Source organism: Sorex fumeus, unplaced genomic scaffold (assembly GCF_029834395.1).
Source record: "Sorex fumeus unplaced genomic scaffold, SorFum_2.1 ptg000006l, whole genome shotgun sequence".
Taxonomy (NCBI): domain Eukaryota; kingdom Metazoa; phylum Chordata; class Mammalia; order Eulipotyphla; family Soricidae; genus Sorex; species Sorex fumeus.
Genome location: NW_026606063.1, coordinates 28,041,197 through 28,058,554, shown reverse-complemented (window position 1 = coordinate 28,058,554; position 17,358 = coordinate 28,041,197). Strand labels below are relative to the sequence as shown.

Below are 17,358 nucleotides of genomic sequence, written 5' to 3'. Positions count from 1 at the left end.
ACTGGACATGGAAATGACTGAACCTCAACCCAGACCTACTGAATCCAAAACTTTGGCAGCAGGGCCCAGAAATCAAAGTTTTAACAAGTGCTGCAGAGAATTCCCCTGCGATCTTAAGGAGATGGCTTGCTCTATGCAAACCAGCCTCAACCAGGCTGAAAATAAGACCTCAAGTAGTAGAAGAATGTGATGGAAGAAATACCGGTCTCTGTGGAGAAGAACTATTCACCAGTCAGGACCATTTACATCAAACTGTTGTGTAAGAAAAATAAACATCATCTTTAATCATTTAATAATTATTGGAACTCTGTTCCAGTGATCTTACCTAAACTAATCCAATATCTTTCCCTTCTGACATTCATTTGCCAGTATCTGTCAGTTTTTCTCTTCCCACAGGACTAGAAGCCCACAAAGAGAACCAGCTCTGACATCTCTATGGTTCTCCAGAGTCTATAGAACCCCTGGCCTGCACTGCATAAACAATCAGATCTAAGTATCTTTTTCCATTTTTACTACCAAAATGCAACTCCTAACATCTAAAGTAATGCAAATATAATCCATCAACTTTCTATTCATGAAGTTCTCCCCAAAGTACCAATATTCACTGTAGACAGAAACTTTCCAATTACACAATTCTCAGAATGATGCTAGTCAATTACTTTAGTCAACTGGGTTCTCAGTGGCAGAAAAGGGTCTTGATGTTGATCACATCCAACATTAAGTTATAATAACAAATTAAACATGTGACTTCCCTTTTCTGTACTAGCCCGGCTGCACAATGCCTACTGTCCAATATAAAGACAGCTAAGCCACTTGGTAATCCATGTTATCAACCTAGCCAAGACACACTCTTAGTCTCCCAGTCTGGCTGTCTTCTTTATTTTGCAAGATCTAAAACCCTACTAGCATACATTTACCTGGAATAAGGACAAAGTAGGTAAAGGTAGTTTATATTATCCTTGTTTTACAGAGGCTCCTGCTTTCAATAAAATCAATATAAAAATTATAACAGGGTCAGAGCGATAGTACAGTGGGTAGGGCTTGCATACAGTTGACCTGGGTTCGAGCCCTGTTACCCCATATGGTACCCCAAACACTGTCAGGAGTGATCTCTGAGTGTAGAGCCCTGAATATCGTGAGTATGGTACCAAAACTAAACTAAAATAAAATAAAGAAAACAATCCAAGGCCACCCCTCTGGCACTATTTTATTTTGTCTTTGCTGAAAAATAAAAGTCCAACATGTTTTTATCCTTAATATTCCATAGCACAGCGGTAGGGCGTTTGCCTTGCACGCAGCCAACATGGCCGACCCGAGTTCGATTCCTCCGCCCCTCTCGGAGAGTCCAGCAAGCTACTGAGAGTATCTTGCCCGCACAGCTGAGCCTGGCAAGCTCCCCGTGACGTATTCGATATGCCAGACACAGTAACAACAAAGTCTCCAATGGAGACGTTACTGGGCCCACTTGAGCAAATTGATGAACAACGGGAGGACAGCTATTAATAATTAATTAAAATCTATTTATATTTCCTATCAAATGGCATATGCCTCACAAAGTTACCATATAACTAACTGCATAGTCCTTGTAAAACTCTTTAAGTATAGTGGTTGAGGAGTTAAAATAGGCATTTTCAGAACAGGCATGTGACCAATCTTAATTTGACCCCCCGCACCTCAGGGTTCCCAAAGAAAGAAAGAAAACTAACTCTTTAGAAATGAATCCCTGCAGGGCTGGAGCTCAATGAGCTGAGTACATGCTTTGAATACAAGTAGGAGTTAATCCCCTGAATCCTGCTTCTCTGAGAACAGGGCCAGGAGTAGACCCTGACCATAGCCCAGGTGTAGTATCCCCAAAGAAACAGTAATGCCTTCAACTCACATCAAATATCTTAACAAATAAATGGTTTGACAATTCCACTCCTCTATTTTGATTATTTTATGAAAATTTCCATTCAAATTTAATTGAAGGTCAAAGCTCAATGCTGTGAGGCAAGATATAGCAAGACTTTCCTGTACTATGACATTTTTCAATTTTTTCCAATAATAAAAGCAAAGGACTACTTGTTGCAACCTCTAGGAAACGTATAGAGATTACCATCATAGACAAGGATCCCTACACTGTCTTCAAAGACACTAGTGCTAACTCAGGGCACCTGCACTCATCCTTTATCTTCATTTCCTGGGCCCCAGGCAAAAAACATCTTCAACACTTCTATTCCTGGCATGTGGCTAACATGAACAGCTATGCCAGTCCTGGTAATAGAAAAAGCATTCTCATGCCCAAAGTGAGACTCACTGAAGATTAAGCTTAGACTCCAAAGTTTGAAGAGTTATCACAAGTTAAGCTATCCTGGCCAAACTTAAATGTATGCTCCAATTAAACTGAAAATATTGATAGCAGTTTATAAGGCAACCAAGACCTTGCCAAGTACTACCTTATTCTCTACTAGCTAAATGTATTTTTTAATGTTACACTCCATAAAATATCCTGACAACTCACACCAATTAATAATTATAGGATTGCAAGTATGAAACTCTTACCTCCCCACTTAAATGGGGAATTATTAACTTTCAAGATTACTTCCAAAATGTGACCCTCTCCAACTGAAAAAAAAATAGATAAAATTTAATTAGAACCTGGAGCTGGAGCAATAGTACAGCCGTAGTGCAGCAGGTAGGGAGCTTGCCTTGAACGAGGCTAACCCTGGTTTGATCCCCAACACCATATATGGTCCCCTGAACCACACCAGGAACAGGCCCTAAGCATCGCTGGGTGTAAGAGAAAAAATGTTTTTAATTAGAAGCTCTATTGGCCAAGTTAAGGATGAAATTACAAAGTGATGACATATAGTACTAATATTGATAAAACATAAGAATTAGGTCTTCCACTATTGCATCTGGGCTGGAGCAACAGCACAGCGGTAGGGCGTTTGCCTTGCACGAGTTCGATTCCTCCGCCCCTCTCAGAGAGCCTAGCAAGCTACCGAGAGTCTCTCGCCCGCACAGCAGAGCCTGGCAAGCTCCCCATGACGTATTCGATACGCCAAACACAGTAACAACAAAGTCTCCAATGGAGACGTTACTGGGCCCGCTTGAGCAAATTGATGAACAACGGGAGGACAGTGACAGTGACTATTGCATCTACCTGGCTGGTTCCCAAGCATCTGTGGCCCTGTCAGATTCCCTAGAATCTGACTTGCCAAAGTTCCATAGTAGCCTCAGGACTGCCAGCCCCAGATTAGAATGATTCCCTTAATGTAAAAGAAATTTACCACCTGTTTCCTGATGGCAAATAAGCTCAGTTTGGCCTTGGGGTCAGCACTTTTTGGGCTCAAAAAGGAAAGCGTGGAAAAATTAGCCAAGACTATAAAAATCACACCTCTCTTTAAAAAGCCTGGTTGGGAGCAGAGGTGGCTCAGAGGCCAAAGCACCTGTCCTGTAAGCAAGAGGCTGTGAGTTCAGTCTCTGGTGCTGCTCCAGGCCCTGGCCATCCTCCCAGCAGCTCTGCTGAAAGCCCCAACTCTGCAAACAAAACCCAGTAGCCCCGTCACCAGTGTGTAAAAGCACAGCAGCTTCAGCAAACAGCACAACTGAAAAGATGTGTGAGCACTGAGTCCAAGGCAACCCAGCAAGCACCGTGCAACCTCAAAGTGACTCCCCATCAAATGCCGTGACCCAGCAAGCTCTATGGCAGGGTGTACAAATACCACAACTTGATGGGAGATTCCCTGGTGAGCACACATAAAAACACAACAACCCTGCAACCACCAACCCACAGTCAAGCCTACATGCAATGTCAGGTTTCCCAAACAGCACTAACAGGGAAGGGGGGAAAGGGGGAATGAGCAACAAAAGTCTGGGTTACTATCAACAGAAGTACACAAGTGGCAAGGGCGATGATTCAAACAGCTGAAGCACATGCTTAGGATGCATGAGACCCCCCCATTTGATGCCCAGCATTACATGCATCCCACCAAGCACTGCCAGGTATAGCTGTGAGGGTCCCCATCAATGCCAGGAAAGGCTGTGGTGGCTCCCAGACATAACCAAGTCAAATGTGCCAGGGAGTGACCCCCCAAGAACACTGTTTGGAAAACTACCTCCTCAAAAAAAAAAAAAAATGGGAACTTCCGTTTAGATTGAGCACAGATTTTCCATAAGGTCACACTGCTCATACCTTAGGAAATAGTTGTATCTATAAATTCATTTACATTCTTTTATTTTCCTGGTCTGGTGTCCTCCAAGCATCCGAATTTGGAATTACATCAGAATTCTCTTAACTTCACCTAACCCATGCGCTGGTCAGCCAAACAACACCTTACAGTAAACAAAAAAAATCCAGAGTTTAGTCATAAAATTTAATGTTGGTCTCAGACAATTCTCTTATAAAATCATTTCTAGGATGCCCCTGAAAGTCTTCACAATTACAATCATTTCAATTTGGATGCTGTTCACTTAGATGCATTCAATTCAATCACTACTTATTGAGCACCAGGAGACAAGTGATTCTGAAACCAGTGATTTCACAAAAGGCAGAACCTCTCCATGTTCAGTGTTAACAAGGTAAATATCACTCCAGTGTCTTTCATGTACTATACAGCACACCTATATTTGAGTTTAAAAAAAAAACTGAAAGGATTTGGAATTTTCTGTTTGTATAATCAGAGAACTATTTACCTTAATATACATATAATACAGCAACCTTAATACATCTAAAATTACACATTATCTTCAACTCTAACCTTCTGAATTTGACACACAAAACCTGCAAAAACTGAAAAGGACTAAGAATTGGCTCAAAGGGTTGGAGTACATGCTTTGTATGAGAGAGCCCTGGCATGAATCCCTAGCAAAGCATGGTCCCCTGAGTGCTAAAAAGGTAGGATCCTCCCCTCAAAAAAAAAATCGAAAGAAGTTTGGAGGGGATTGCAAGATTAAGTATGCTTCACTATTCAGTGCCTAGCAAGGACCAGGACAAGCCAGTCAAGTGTAAGGCCCATTTGGGCAGTGAGCGGGATTGGTCCCCTGGCTTTGTCACTTGGGTAGGACACTGGATGGCTGCTTCACTGTGCCACCCTGGGTATCTCAACTGATAACACTCAGTCCTGCTGGATGGAAGCCAGCATTCCCCTCCATTAGCTGGTTGGAGGGCACAGAAGATGCCCCAGAGGAGGATCCTACTGAAAGGAAACGGTTATGAATAAGGACAATTAAGCAAGCTAGCAGTCTCTGTTTTCCCCCATTTCTTGATAACAAGGCTGACACAGGTTCTCTTTCCAATCAGCCTTCATCATCCCACACCATAAGCATCCAGCTGAGAATAGTGGTACCTCCATAGTTAGCTTAATTTCCTTTTAAATAGTGAGTCAGAGTCCTTCAAAATTCTTCAATGCCTTGCACTTTTCCTTCTAAGTATCCCTTGAAACTAGAAAGTTGGTGAAATGGGTTTCTGGTGCTTCCTTTCAACTAACTGAGCTCTGTCATGAGCTCTGTCACCAACCAAAACACCCTGACTCTCAAAGCAACACACCTGGGGGCAGGCACAGCAACAACCAGCTGGAGGAGACCAGTGGCACAGTGCCAAGCCCAGTCCAGGGTGCCCAGCCAGCTGAGAGGCCCACAAGGGGTGTCTCCTCCAGTGAAGGGTCACCACTGATTTCCAGCTGCAGAGAGAGGAATTCCAAGGAAAGGTAGTGGAGCAGGAAAGTGCCAGGAACAAGAGCCCTCGGAAGTCCCAGCCCTCTCTTAGCCCACAGCCTTGCCCTCCTAACCTGGCTGTCCTGTCCAAGAAACTGTGGTTTTGGAAAAGTTGGGAAAAAAAATCTCTGCGATCACTTTCCTCTTTGTATTTCCATGTCCAGCACACTGGCACATCCTAGACAATAAAATATGCATGAAAGAGGTGGCTGGGGACACACTAACAGACGCCCAGAAGCTGAGGCCTGAAAACTTCCCCGCTGGACAGGAAACTTCTAAGCAGCACCCACACCCACTGTGCTGTCACTGTACTCTGTCCCTCCCGTAGGCACAGCACAGCCCCCTGAGGCGGCCTCCCATAGGCCCCATTGTACTGACCAGGAAACCGAAGCTTACAAAAGACCAGCCAATGCTTAGACCATATGGCTACTAAGTGAAAATCAGAATTTGAGCCAGTCTACACTCTTCACTCATAACCTTCTTACTCTAAACATATCTGTCCATGCCAAGAATGATCCCTAAGTATGAGCCATGCAAACATGAATAAGAGGAGGCACATATTCCAAATGGATTTTGAGTTTGAAGGGACACCTCTAAAGCAAGCAAATGAAAAACAGGAATTCAAAGCTGCAGGTGCTGGCTGAGCAGAGTGGGCGAGGCCAGGAGGCAGCTGCTTAAAGGCCCTGATCAACAAGGAAAGAAAATAGGGCTCAGACACATTGGACAAACAGCCGGGGGAAAGGGCAAAGACCCCCAAAATGTTCTCCTTAACTCCTTCCTAAAAAGGACATAGGTGAAAAAGGGTTTGGCTGGGCCGATGGGAGGGGACTGGCCTGTTCAGAGCTCCAGCGGCAATGAGCAGGACTAGCTACTTAGTCCTTAGCTCTCTCTCAGCCCAGCCTCCCTAAGTACAGCAAGGCTGAACAGCTCCCTCCTTAGGGGACTCCACGGGCCTATGGGGGCAGCACCTGAGAGTGAGAGCAGGCACAGCGCAGGCCTACAAGGGAGAGAATGGTGCAGGCCTACAGAGAATGGTGCAGAGTTTTAAGAGGTCATCAAGGAGGTACACAGTCTTTAGCTCTTTTGAATGAACACTACACTATAGGTTTTGCCAGACCATAAAACAAAAGGCCTGAGGTCCTTTCAAGCAGAGAAAGTAATTTAACCAAAGGGACGAAGTAAAAGATAGGAAATAGTACTTAAGTATAAGTTCCTCAAACAGCAAAAGTATTTAAATCTAGGACTGGAGAGTGTGAGTAAGGGTGGTAAAGAGGTGTCTAAATAACAAAGAAGATGCTAGGCGCATCTTCAAGCCTTTCCTTTGGCTAGGGGTTCTCAGAGGTAAGAAAAAATCCAAATTCAGATTTCGGAGATTTTCTATACCTAAGGCTAGATGAACATTATGAAGGTAAAATGACAGGACTGGGAGGCAACCTGGACACCATTCAGCTAAAAGTGTGTCTCATTTCAGGGTCATCCCCTTCTGAGCGCCCCACGAAAGCCAAGCCTTGTGACTGCACTGTCAGTAGCACGATTACACTGCATTATATTTCGGAGGCAACATGTTAATTGGGCATATACAAACACTCTAAAGCTACACTACATTTTGAAACCTTTTGATAATATGAATAATCTTAAAAAACACAACCCAGGTTGCTAACCATTGGCCTCTGAGGATACACAGGGAAGGGAGATGAGATGGGTCATGGTTAGCATACAGGTACCCTCAGTAGATCTAGCAAAAACCCAAGAATATTCTTAACAATCCCAGGTGATGTTAATACCTTGTCCCACACTTTAAAAGCATTGCCACAGTAACATGGAAGCTGTGGAGTGACTGATCAGTATTTCATTTCTCTACATCTGCTACTGGATTTGGCTATTAGTTTTGGAGGCAAAGCCTCATTAAAATGGTTATAAAAGTAAGTTAAAAATTAGGAACATGGAAATATTCAGAATCAACCACTCTTTTAAAATGTTTGAAAAAGAATGAGGGTGTGCAAACAGGGGTCTGGCCAAAAAAATTATAAAATAATAATAATTATAAATTATTATTAAAATTTTACATTTATTAAATATATAAGTAATTATAAAATCAGTTTCCTTTCTGGTTAGTTTGTTGATTAATCTCTCCTTTTTATAATATACCTCTTCTATTCTTAATATACCTGTGTTCATCACATCTAAAAAAGAATTGGGGGCAGTTTCTTGAATTAATGAAATAAACAGAATCATGGAATGTTAAGGCTAAATGCAATCATTTAACTTCTAAAATTTTTTAAAGTATTCATATATTTGTCTGTGTTCATCAGGTAATAGTTACACTGTAAAATACTAGCACTCATGTTGTTCTGGGTAGCTGTCAAAAGTCTTCCAGATCCACTCTCCACTTTACTGAGGGCCCCCGAAGCATCAGCTTGCCCTTTGAGAGGAAGCAGGAGGATGAGAATGGGTAGATGTTCATCTCTCCGTAGTCCTTCCCTTCAAGTCCACCTCTCCTCCAGGCAGGCAGCCCCTGCTCTGTAAGAAACCCTTAGAGGCAACCCTTTCGAGCACCCTGTCCTTTTCTACTTCCCCCATCAGGTCTCCTGCCACTGATCCAAGGTTGGGGGTTTCTGGTTCCTGGCTGGTTTCCCTGGATGTGTGCTAGTTTAGTCTCTTTGGTTACATTGTTTAATCTTTCCTCTATCTGCTCAGATTAGAATGCTGTTAAGGTCTAACCCTAACTGATGGATACACATAAAGGCAGAAGAGTGCCATAAATGCCTCAAAAGCATTTGAGATTTAAGGAAGAAAGGAGTGATGTCAGATGGGATTCTGGAAAAAAAAAAATGCACACGTAAGGTGTGCTAGCCGTGTTCTTGAAGAAATGGGCTGGGCTAAGTAAGCCAAGGAAGAAGAGATACTTCATTAAACGCCTGCTCCTAGCTCCTGAATCCTGATTCTGCCTTTTCCCAGAGTAATTCCCGCCTGTCTTCCAGTCGACTCTTCTCTACTAACGCATCAGGCTTCATCCATGCAATTCATAAAACTACTAAAAGATCACTCTTCTGAGGGCCATGTTTACGGCTCATGTTATTTTAAAGATTTCTTACCAATGTCTATCCCCAGAATCCCACCTGTTAAATAGAAAGCTGGCAAAAAAGCAGTGAGTTGTTTTCCTTTTTTCTCTCAAAGTAAAAAAATAAATGTCAGCACTGAGGGACTGTAATAAACTAGAAATTAGGATTATTTGTACCTGTTGAGGCATAATAACATAGGAAGCATTTAAGAGGCAGAAGGACAAGGAACTCTTAAAGCAGCAAGGAAGCAGAAAAAAAATCACTTTGGGCTCCAAATTCAAAACTAGATTTTAATCCTAATTTAATCAGTGTAAGCATATGACCAAACCCAAACTGTGTATTTCCCTTCCTAAAAATGAAGTCCCAAAGACTGAACACATATTACATATGCACAAATGTCAACTTCTCATAATAAGGATAATAAAACCAATTCCAAACATTTCATAATTTATAAATAGAACAGTGCCTCAAATACATACTCAGAGCCAGGCTTTGCATATATTTTGTGTTTCAACCTTCACAGTATTTTACAAAAAGGTATCATCTATTATTCCATTTTACATTTTAGGAAAGTGGGGCTTAAAGAAAAATACACTTTGTCCAAGAGCACAAGGGTGGCAGGATATAGTTCCAAACCCAATCATCTCATTTCTACCACTCCACTACTCTTCTACCTCTATCAATAAAGGAAAACAAAACATGGGGAAAGAAACGTAACTACAGTTTTCAGGGCATATGGTATTTTGCCAAACTACTTTGGATTGAACAGAGGTAGTATCAGCTCTTACTATTGACAATTTATTAGTTCATGTTCCTCCTCTAAGTTTTTATTTAGTTTCTCAAATTCATCCTAAAAAAGGATTGGGGACAGCTTCTTCAATTAATGAAACAAACAGAAGCACGGAATGTTAAGACTAAGTGCAATGCATATCCTACACGGGAAGAAACTCTTTTATGTAAAATGACGTAGCTAAAATTAGTTAACTGACAGGGCCCAAAATACAGATTCAAGATCCCTAAGTCCCATATGCCTTCCTATTAACAGGAATCTTCTACAGCAGATTGACTTGAGCATCGCATAAAGACTGATGCTCATTATAGGTGTACAAGTAGACAGGACAGACACATGACTTAAATATTTATGTACTAAGCTTAGAGCATTCAAATGGCAACATTCAAATAAAAAAATCTTCGGTTTACTTGCCTTCCTATCCTGAAAGTCATACTATTAGAACAGTTCAATACTGAGAATTTCACTTACTCATCTATAAAATGAGGCTCATTATAATACAGTATTATAGGATGATTATGGGAGTTAAAGGTTTTTTGTTTTTGTTTTGTTTGGGGGCCAAACCTGGTGGTGTTCAGGGATCACTACTGGCAGGCTCAAAGAAGTATACAGAATGCCAGGATCAAGCCCGGGTCAACAGCATGCAAGGTAAGAGCTACCACCATACTGTTCGGCCCCTGGAAATTAAAGCTTTAAAGTATTATTTTTCCAAGATATGTCCTCACTTTAATTGGTTTTTATAGTAAGAGATGGGAAAATGTACAGAAAAGATTGATCAGCAAGTTGACCAAAAAGGAAACAGATTTTATAAGACCACCACACTTCTCTCTCTCACATACTTGTATGGTTTTCCCCATTCTAACCATTGAGACCAACACTTCAACGTTTGCAAGTGTTTCCCTCCAAAAGTAGACCTACAACCCAGATCTAAAACAATGCTCTTACTAATAGTATTTGCTAACTGTTAAGACTTTAATTTATTAAAATATGACCTTTTATTCAAATGCTTGATACCATATGTGTATTATATTATTTTTTATCTCACAAGGATTATATATAAAATATGTCATCTTAGGGCTAGAGCGATAGCACAGCAGTAGGGTGTTCGCCTTACAAGCGGCCAACATGGCCGACCCGAGTTCGATTCCTCTGCCCCTCTTGGAGAGCCCGGCAAGCTACCGAGAGTATTAGATATGCCAGACACAGTAACAACAAAGTCTCCAATGGAGACATTACTGGGCCCGCTCGAGCAAATCGACGATCAACGGGAGGGCCTTTACCTTTACCTTTATGTCATCTTAAATACTTATACATGTTTGTGGTTCAATATAGCTAGCATACTATAAGCCTTGAATTATCCGACTTTCTCAGGTGTTGTGAAGATTCAATTAAATAATATAAGTTAAAGATGTATAAACTTTGAGCTGTTACATTCAATTATAACTTCACTTTGCAATCAGTAGCATAACTGGTCTTCCTCCTTCTCCCACCCATCATTATGTCCCATGGCATCTGATGTTTTCTCAATGGCATGCTAGTTCTTCCCTTTGGCACAGTTTTGCCTTAATCCAAATCCTCCTTCAAAACCCTCTCTCCATACATCCTTCGAGATGACCAGTTTGGAAATAAAGCCTCCTGAAAACAAGGCCTAGAGAAAGGAAATATCAAATGCTAGCTATTTCTTATCACTGAACCTCATTTGATACTAGATTTTCTATTTTTTATCACAATTTAAGGTCTACTGAACAAATACTATGATTACCTCAAGGTCACTCTGAAATCCTCACAAGAGATTAAATAAACCATGAGTCTAAGACAAGATCTTTTGCTTTGCTTTTCTTGGATTACTGGAAGAAACATTTTTTTCTTCCTGCTTCTCTTACCTTACTACCTGTATGTACATTCATATTTTCTACATACAAAAAAAATTCTATAGTGGCTGGAGTGATAGCACAGCAGGTAGGGCGTTTGCCTTGCACGCAGCCAACATGGCCGACCCAGGTTCGATTCCCAGCATCCCATATGGTCCCCCGAGCACCGCCAGGAGTAATTCTTGAGTGCATGAGCCAGGAGTAACCCCTGAGCATCGCCGGGTGTGACCCAAAAAGCAAAAAAAAAAAAAAAAAATTCTATAGCTTTCTAAATTCTGCACTCTAGTAAAAAATGAGTAGAACTCTTGTTCTGCCCCGAATTACAGTATTTTCCTCTGACATCAAATGTCTGTCATGATAATTTCTTGATTTTTTAAAACATTGTTAATTAGTACAGAGCAAACTAACATACTAACAAATTATATTTTTACACTGTTCATTTCCTGGTTTGTCTTTCTCCTCACACCATTTGCTCACATCCAATTCTAGGGCTTTCTCCCAACTTGGACTTATTTACATGTTACAAAACTCATTTTCTATTTTGCTCAACTTTAAAATAATGATTAAATGACATTTATTTACCCAATTTTACTATTGCTAGCTTTTATTTATAACAAAAACATTAAAAAGTTAATTATTCAAAGAAAAATCCATTATCACTATAAGCCCATAAAAAGTTAAGATTATTATTATTTTTAAGACTTCCTTACAGGGTAAAAAAGAAAGAAGGGGAAAAAACCCCTACACTATACAAATTTCTACAGACCCAAGAGCAGTCCCAAGAGAATAAAAATTGTCCAAGGTACCAAATCAAGATGTGATAATAAAAAGTCAATATTTTTAAGTCCTGACACTCTCGTTTGATTCTCCTGCCTATTTCAGTTCTGAAAAGAACTTTCTCTGGATTACTGAGATGTTCAAAAGAGTTCATAAATCGCAAATCATTGTCAAAAGTTATCTCTATATTAATTTAAAGACATGGGAGGGGAGACACAATCATTGTGGTTCTGAGGGGAGGGGAATAGACCTGTCTCCAGAAAATGACTCAAAAGGTACATGCCTAGCTCCCGTGTTTCTCATCAGCAAAGGTAAATAGGTAACACCCTACATTTGCTCACACACCAGCAACAACCTACTTAATCAGGGGTGTGACCCACTGAAAGGTGACACAGTGGACTTCAGTTCAGAAAAGACTTTCCTCCATGGTGCTGAGAAGATGAAAAACCCAAGTACTGATGACTTTAATATAGCGCGTGCACTCTAGTGAGTACCAGATCAGTTTCACCTAGGGCCCTGGAATCTATTTGCCTGAAACACACACGCACTTAAGTCCACAGTAAGAGGCGAGGAGGGTGTGCATAGTTCTAAATTACACTATGGACTCAGAGTTGTCACTTGTATATACCAGTCGGAGACTCATTTCAACAGACGCCAGAATTCTGCAGTGCTCACTGGACTTACTTCAGTTCCCTTTTTTTTGGGGGGGGGGGGGGGGGGGGCGGGAGGAAGAGCCAAGTCCCTGGGGCCACAGAGATAGTACAGTGGGTAAGGCACTTGCTTTGGCATTCGGGTGCAATGCTCGGCATCCCAGCCCCTCCAGGAATGATCCCTGAGCACAGATTTCAGGAGTGAGCCCGGAGCACCTCCAGGTGTGGACCAAAACACGAAAGAAAAAAAAAAAAAGAAAAGAAAGTCCTGAGAAGATGTGGTATGAAACATCATCCACACAGAGGGATCCCGCATTATAAATGTAAAAAAAAAAAAAAGAAAGAAAAACCTCCTATACCACCAAGGGCAGCAACACTTCGAGGGAGCAGTGGGCTCAGATCGCCTTGTGAAGTGTGCAAACACTTCCAAATCGTGTAGGCTAGACGGCATGAATTTCAGTCTACCTTTTTAGCCTGTGACTTGAGCAATTTTCTCCTAGCTATCAAACAACTTCCCTAAATGTCACTGACGAAATACGTCCCAAACTTTCTTTCCAGCACTGAAAAACAATGGGGCTGTTCCCCCGCCCCCACGCCTCCCATACCCCCGCTACACACACATACACACGCGCACACACACACACACACAAAATTAATTCTTGGGCCTTTTGCACCACCAGGGTTGGCCGCATCTAAGCGACCCCCCTGGCTGGAGCCGCGTCCTAATGCATGTTCGAGGGCGGCAGCGGCCAGCGCTGTGGGGGAGGTGGCCTCTCCCGTCAGCGCGGTGGCAACTTTCTCCGCTGGGAATCCCGGCGTTATCCACTCGCTCTGACTTTTCTTCCTTAACCTCTTTGCCTCTGCCAAACTGTTGCCTCCCGCTCTCGGAGACGAGCCCCGCTTCCACGCAAACGGCTCGCCGCTGACCCTTAAGCTGGCCTGGGCACCGGGCACCCGCGCCACCTGGGTACGGCCACCCCGCGTCGTCCCCGAGGGAGGGGAGGGAAGGGGAGTGGGGGCGCGGGTGTCCGGTGCCACGCGCGCGCGAGGGAGGCAGCGCCGTCTACACCCCCTTTTGCCCACGCGCCCGGGAGCCCGGCTCCGGGGCTCCGGGTCGCCGGCCGCGGGGTCCCCGCACGCCCCGAGTCCCCCCCAGCTGCGGCCGGGCAGGACGGGCACGTCGATGCCCGGAACGTCGATGCCCGGATCGCCCCCCCCCACCCCCCCCACCCGCCAGGGCTTTCCCCCCCACCCCACCGCGGGCGGAGGGCACGGGCCGGGCGGGTGGGGGCTGGGTGGGCTCGTCCGGGAGGGGGGCACCCGGCACGAGGCGGACAATAACAGGCGGGTCGCCCCCGCTCCAGCCCGCGCGCCCCCCCACCTCCCCCCTCCCCGCCTCACCCACCCTCTCCCCCACGCCACCCCAGGTGCCGGCACCCGCGCGGCTGTCACCCGTCAGGGAGGGGGGCGGCGAGGCCGGCGGGGCCGCCTCGGGTACCTGGTCGATGGGCAGCTGCACGGCGTTGCTGAGGGGCTGCAGCAGGGTGGAGCCCGTGGTGCTGGTGGTGGCCATGGCCGGCCTGGCGCTCCGCCCGCCGCGCTCCAGCCGCCCGCGCCGCTCGCCCGCGCGCAGTACCGGCCGCCGCCGAGGATGGGGATGCAGCCGGCGCGCCTGCCCCCTGGCCGCCCGCGGTCGGAGCGGCGCGGGGCGGGGCCGGGGCGGGGCCGGGGGCGGTGACCGACTCGGCCCTCCCCGCCCCCCCACCCCACCCCGTGCACCGCGCCCCCCCCACCCTACCCCACGCCCCGCCCGCGCCCCCGACCGCACCCGCGCCCCCGCGACCTCGCGTCTCCGCGCCCGCGCCCGCGCCCCGTCTCCGCCCGCCGGGGCCTGCGCTCCGGCCCCGCCCCCTGACTTCCAGCAGCTTCCAGCCGCCCCCTCCCCAACCTCGCGCGCCCTCGCGCGCCAGACAGCCCCGCGGCCCAATCGCTGCGCGGAGCCCCGACGCCCCGCAGCCAATCAGGCGGCGCCGGCCGCGCCGCGCCCCTCCCCCCGGACCCGGGCTCGCGCCGAGGGGCGGCGGGGCCGAGGGGCTGCGGCCGACGAGGGCTCGTGGGTGGCGGTGCGCGGTGTGATCGTGGAAATCCGCGCCTCCTCCTCCTCCTCCTTGATTCCTTCTTAGAGTTGGGGGCGGGGGGCCACCGTGCCCCCCCACCCCCCGCCCCGGGAGCGACGGTGGACACAAAGGGGAACGGTGGCCGACAGACAAAGGGGCGGCGGTGAGGGGCGCCGTCGAGTCGCAGCTGGAAGTCGGGGACAAAGCCGGACTGAAGACGAGGGGGAGGCGGGCAGCAAACCAAAAAGTGACCTAGATAAGAAGTCTCTTTGTCTCGTGGATGACGGCGAACAAGCCCAGACTCGAAACCACTTACAGTTCTCTGTGCCTTTTGGTCAAACCTCCCCGCGCACCCCCATTCCACACGGACCTCCCTGAGAGGGGGAGTGTCTGGTACGTGGTGAGCGCGGCGCTGGCGAGAGAAAGACACACACGCTTCACACCTGTGCACCGGGTGTCTTACAGAGCAGGTCCTCTGCAGCCAAAGGCCCAGGGGTTGAGGGGCTTGTCCTGGAAGATTGAGGAGTTCTCGGCCATCCCTCACCCCTCATTGGCCTCCCTCACCCATTCTCCAGAGGCCATGTCCCCACCGCCCTATCGATCTTAGTAGAAGTGGTAGTGGAGTGGCCACTTGTGTTTAAGAGACTCCAAAAGAGAAGAAATAACTGGAGAAGAATCCGAAGAGAGGTCAAAATTCTAGCAGTCTAAAGTAGAAATAATGGTCAGTGAGGGTTTAACTGCACGTTTCAGGCTGTAAACAGAGCTTTGGGGTCAGGATCAATAATGCAGCAGGTAGCTGGGACGCCTTTCTCACACTCGGCAGATCTGGGATCGATCTCTGGCATCCCATATGGTCCCCCAGGCTTGACAGTAGCAATTCCCGAGTGAAGAGTCAGGAACAACCCCTGAGCATTGCCAGATGTAGGTTGACCCCCACCCCCGCAAAAAAGAAAACTGCTTTAAGGAAGTTGTTCCCTCACCTTACTCTCCAAGAATACCTTTCAAGACTACCAATGGTTGCTTGGAACCCCAGATGGTACAGAATCCTAGAGAAAAATCTTCATATATGCATATACATATATATAGGTGACTTTAACTTATAAGTTTGGTATAGTGAGATAAACAAATTTAACAATACATTGTGGTTTCACATAAAATATTGAGACTTAATCTTTTCAGATTCGTTGACTGCAAGTAACCACAGAAATCAAGATGTTAAATGGGTTGAGGGTGGTGAGAGGTTTGTTATCTTACACTGTGGTCGGAGATGTTCAATATCTTACACCTGCATACTGGTACCGGTTCCCAGACCAAAGGTACAACTCATGATATCCCCACAACAGGTGAGATAGGTATTAGCAACCTTAACTACTTAAAAAAAAAAAAAACTGAGTCAGAGGGAAGCTAAGCAATTTACCCAAGAATGCACTCTAATAAAGGGCTGAGACCTACCTGTTCTACTTTCATTTTGCCTCTGAATCACTGGGCTCTCCTCCTCACCCATAAACCCAGTCCAGAACATCTCATCCCTCATGGGGTCTGCAAGTCATTTGATGACTCTCTAGACTCGGGTGATGAGACTTCACAGATGTGAATTATATGAGCTTCAGTAAATTACGACTCTAGACATCAATTGTCTTTAAAATAAGGACAGTTGAATTATTTATCTCTGTCAAACATTCTTTGATTGGATGGCTGAATCATGGCAGAGTCTTAATCCTCGCTAAATAAAGGTTTGTGGAAGAACTGAAAAGCCAGAACCTTCACTTCTCCCTGGAGAGGTATTCCAGAGGGACATGTAATGAATTAGGCAGCAGGCTTGGTCAATGGACAACTCATTAAAACATATTATCCCATTCATCCGGATGGACTCTATTATTGTAATCTTAGTTTCCTTTTCTCCACTTTAGGGACGTGTAGAAAAGCTTACAGGTGGCTGAGCAGACAAACTTAAACATGAGTGTTGTTGGGGCTGGAGCCATAGTACAGCAGGTAGGCTGTTTGCCTTGCACTTGGCCTACCCAGGTTCGATTCCCAGCATCCCATATGGTCCCCTGAACACCACCAGAAGTAATTCCTTAGTGTAAAGCCAGGAGTAACTCCTGTGCTTCGCCAGGTTTGACCCAAAAAGCATAAATAAATAAATAAAAATAAGCATGGGTGTTGATAACATACTGCAACCTTAATGTAATGATACAATCTTGGGTCCAGAACAAATAATGTCTAAAAAGGCGGGAAGTTTTTTGGGCTTTTTTTTTTTTTTTGCTTTTTGGGTCACACTCAGCAATGCACAGGGGTTACTCCTGGCTCACACACTCAGGAATTACTCCTGGCAGTACTCAGGGGACCATATGGGATGCTGGGAATCAGACCCGGGTCGGCCACGTGCAAGGC

The 17,358-nt window shown here is 45.4% G+C and overlaps 1 protein-coding gene across 1 annotated transcript in view; it reads right to left on the bottom strand.

Annotated features, from left to right (window-relative positions):
• MBOAT2 (membrane bound O-acyltransferase domain containing 2) overlaps positions 1-14,444 on the bottom strand; it is a 142,751-nt gene extending 128,307 nt beyond the window's left edge. The window contains exon 1 of the mRNA XM_056124133.1: positions 14,346-14,444. Coding sequence (XP_055980108.1) covers positions 14,346-14,420 — 75 coding nt within the window. The 5' untranslated portion in view covers positions 14,421-14,444. The remainder of the gene's footprint in view (positions 1-14,345) is intronic.
• Between the last annotated feature and the right edge of the window lie 2,914 nt (positions 14,445-17,358).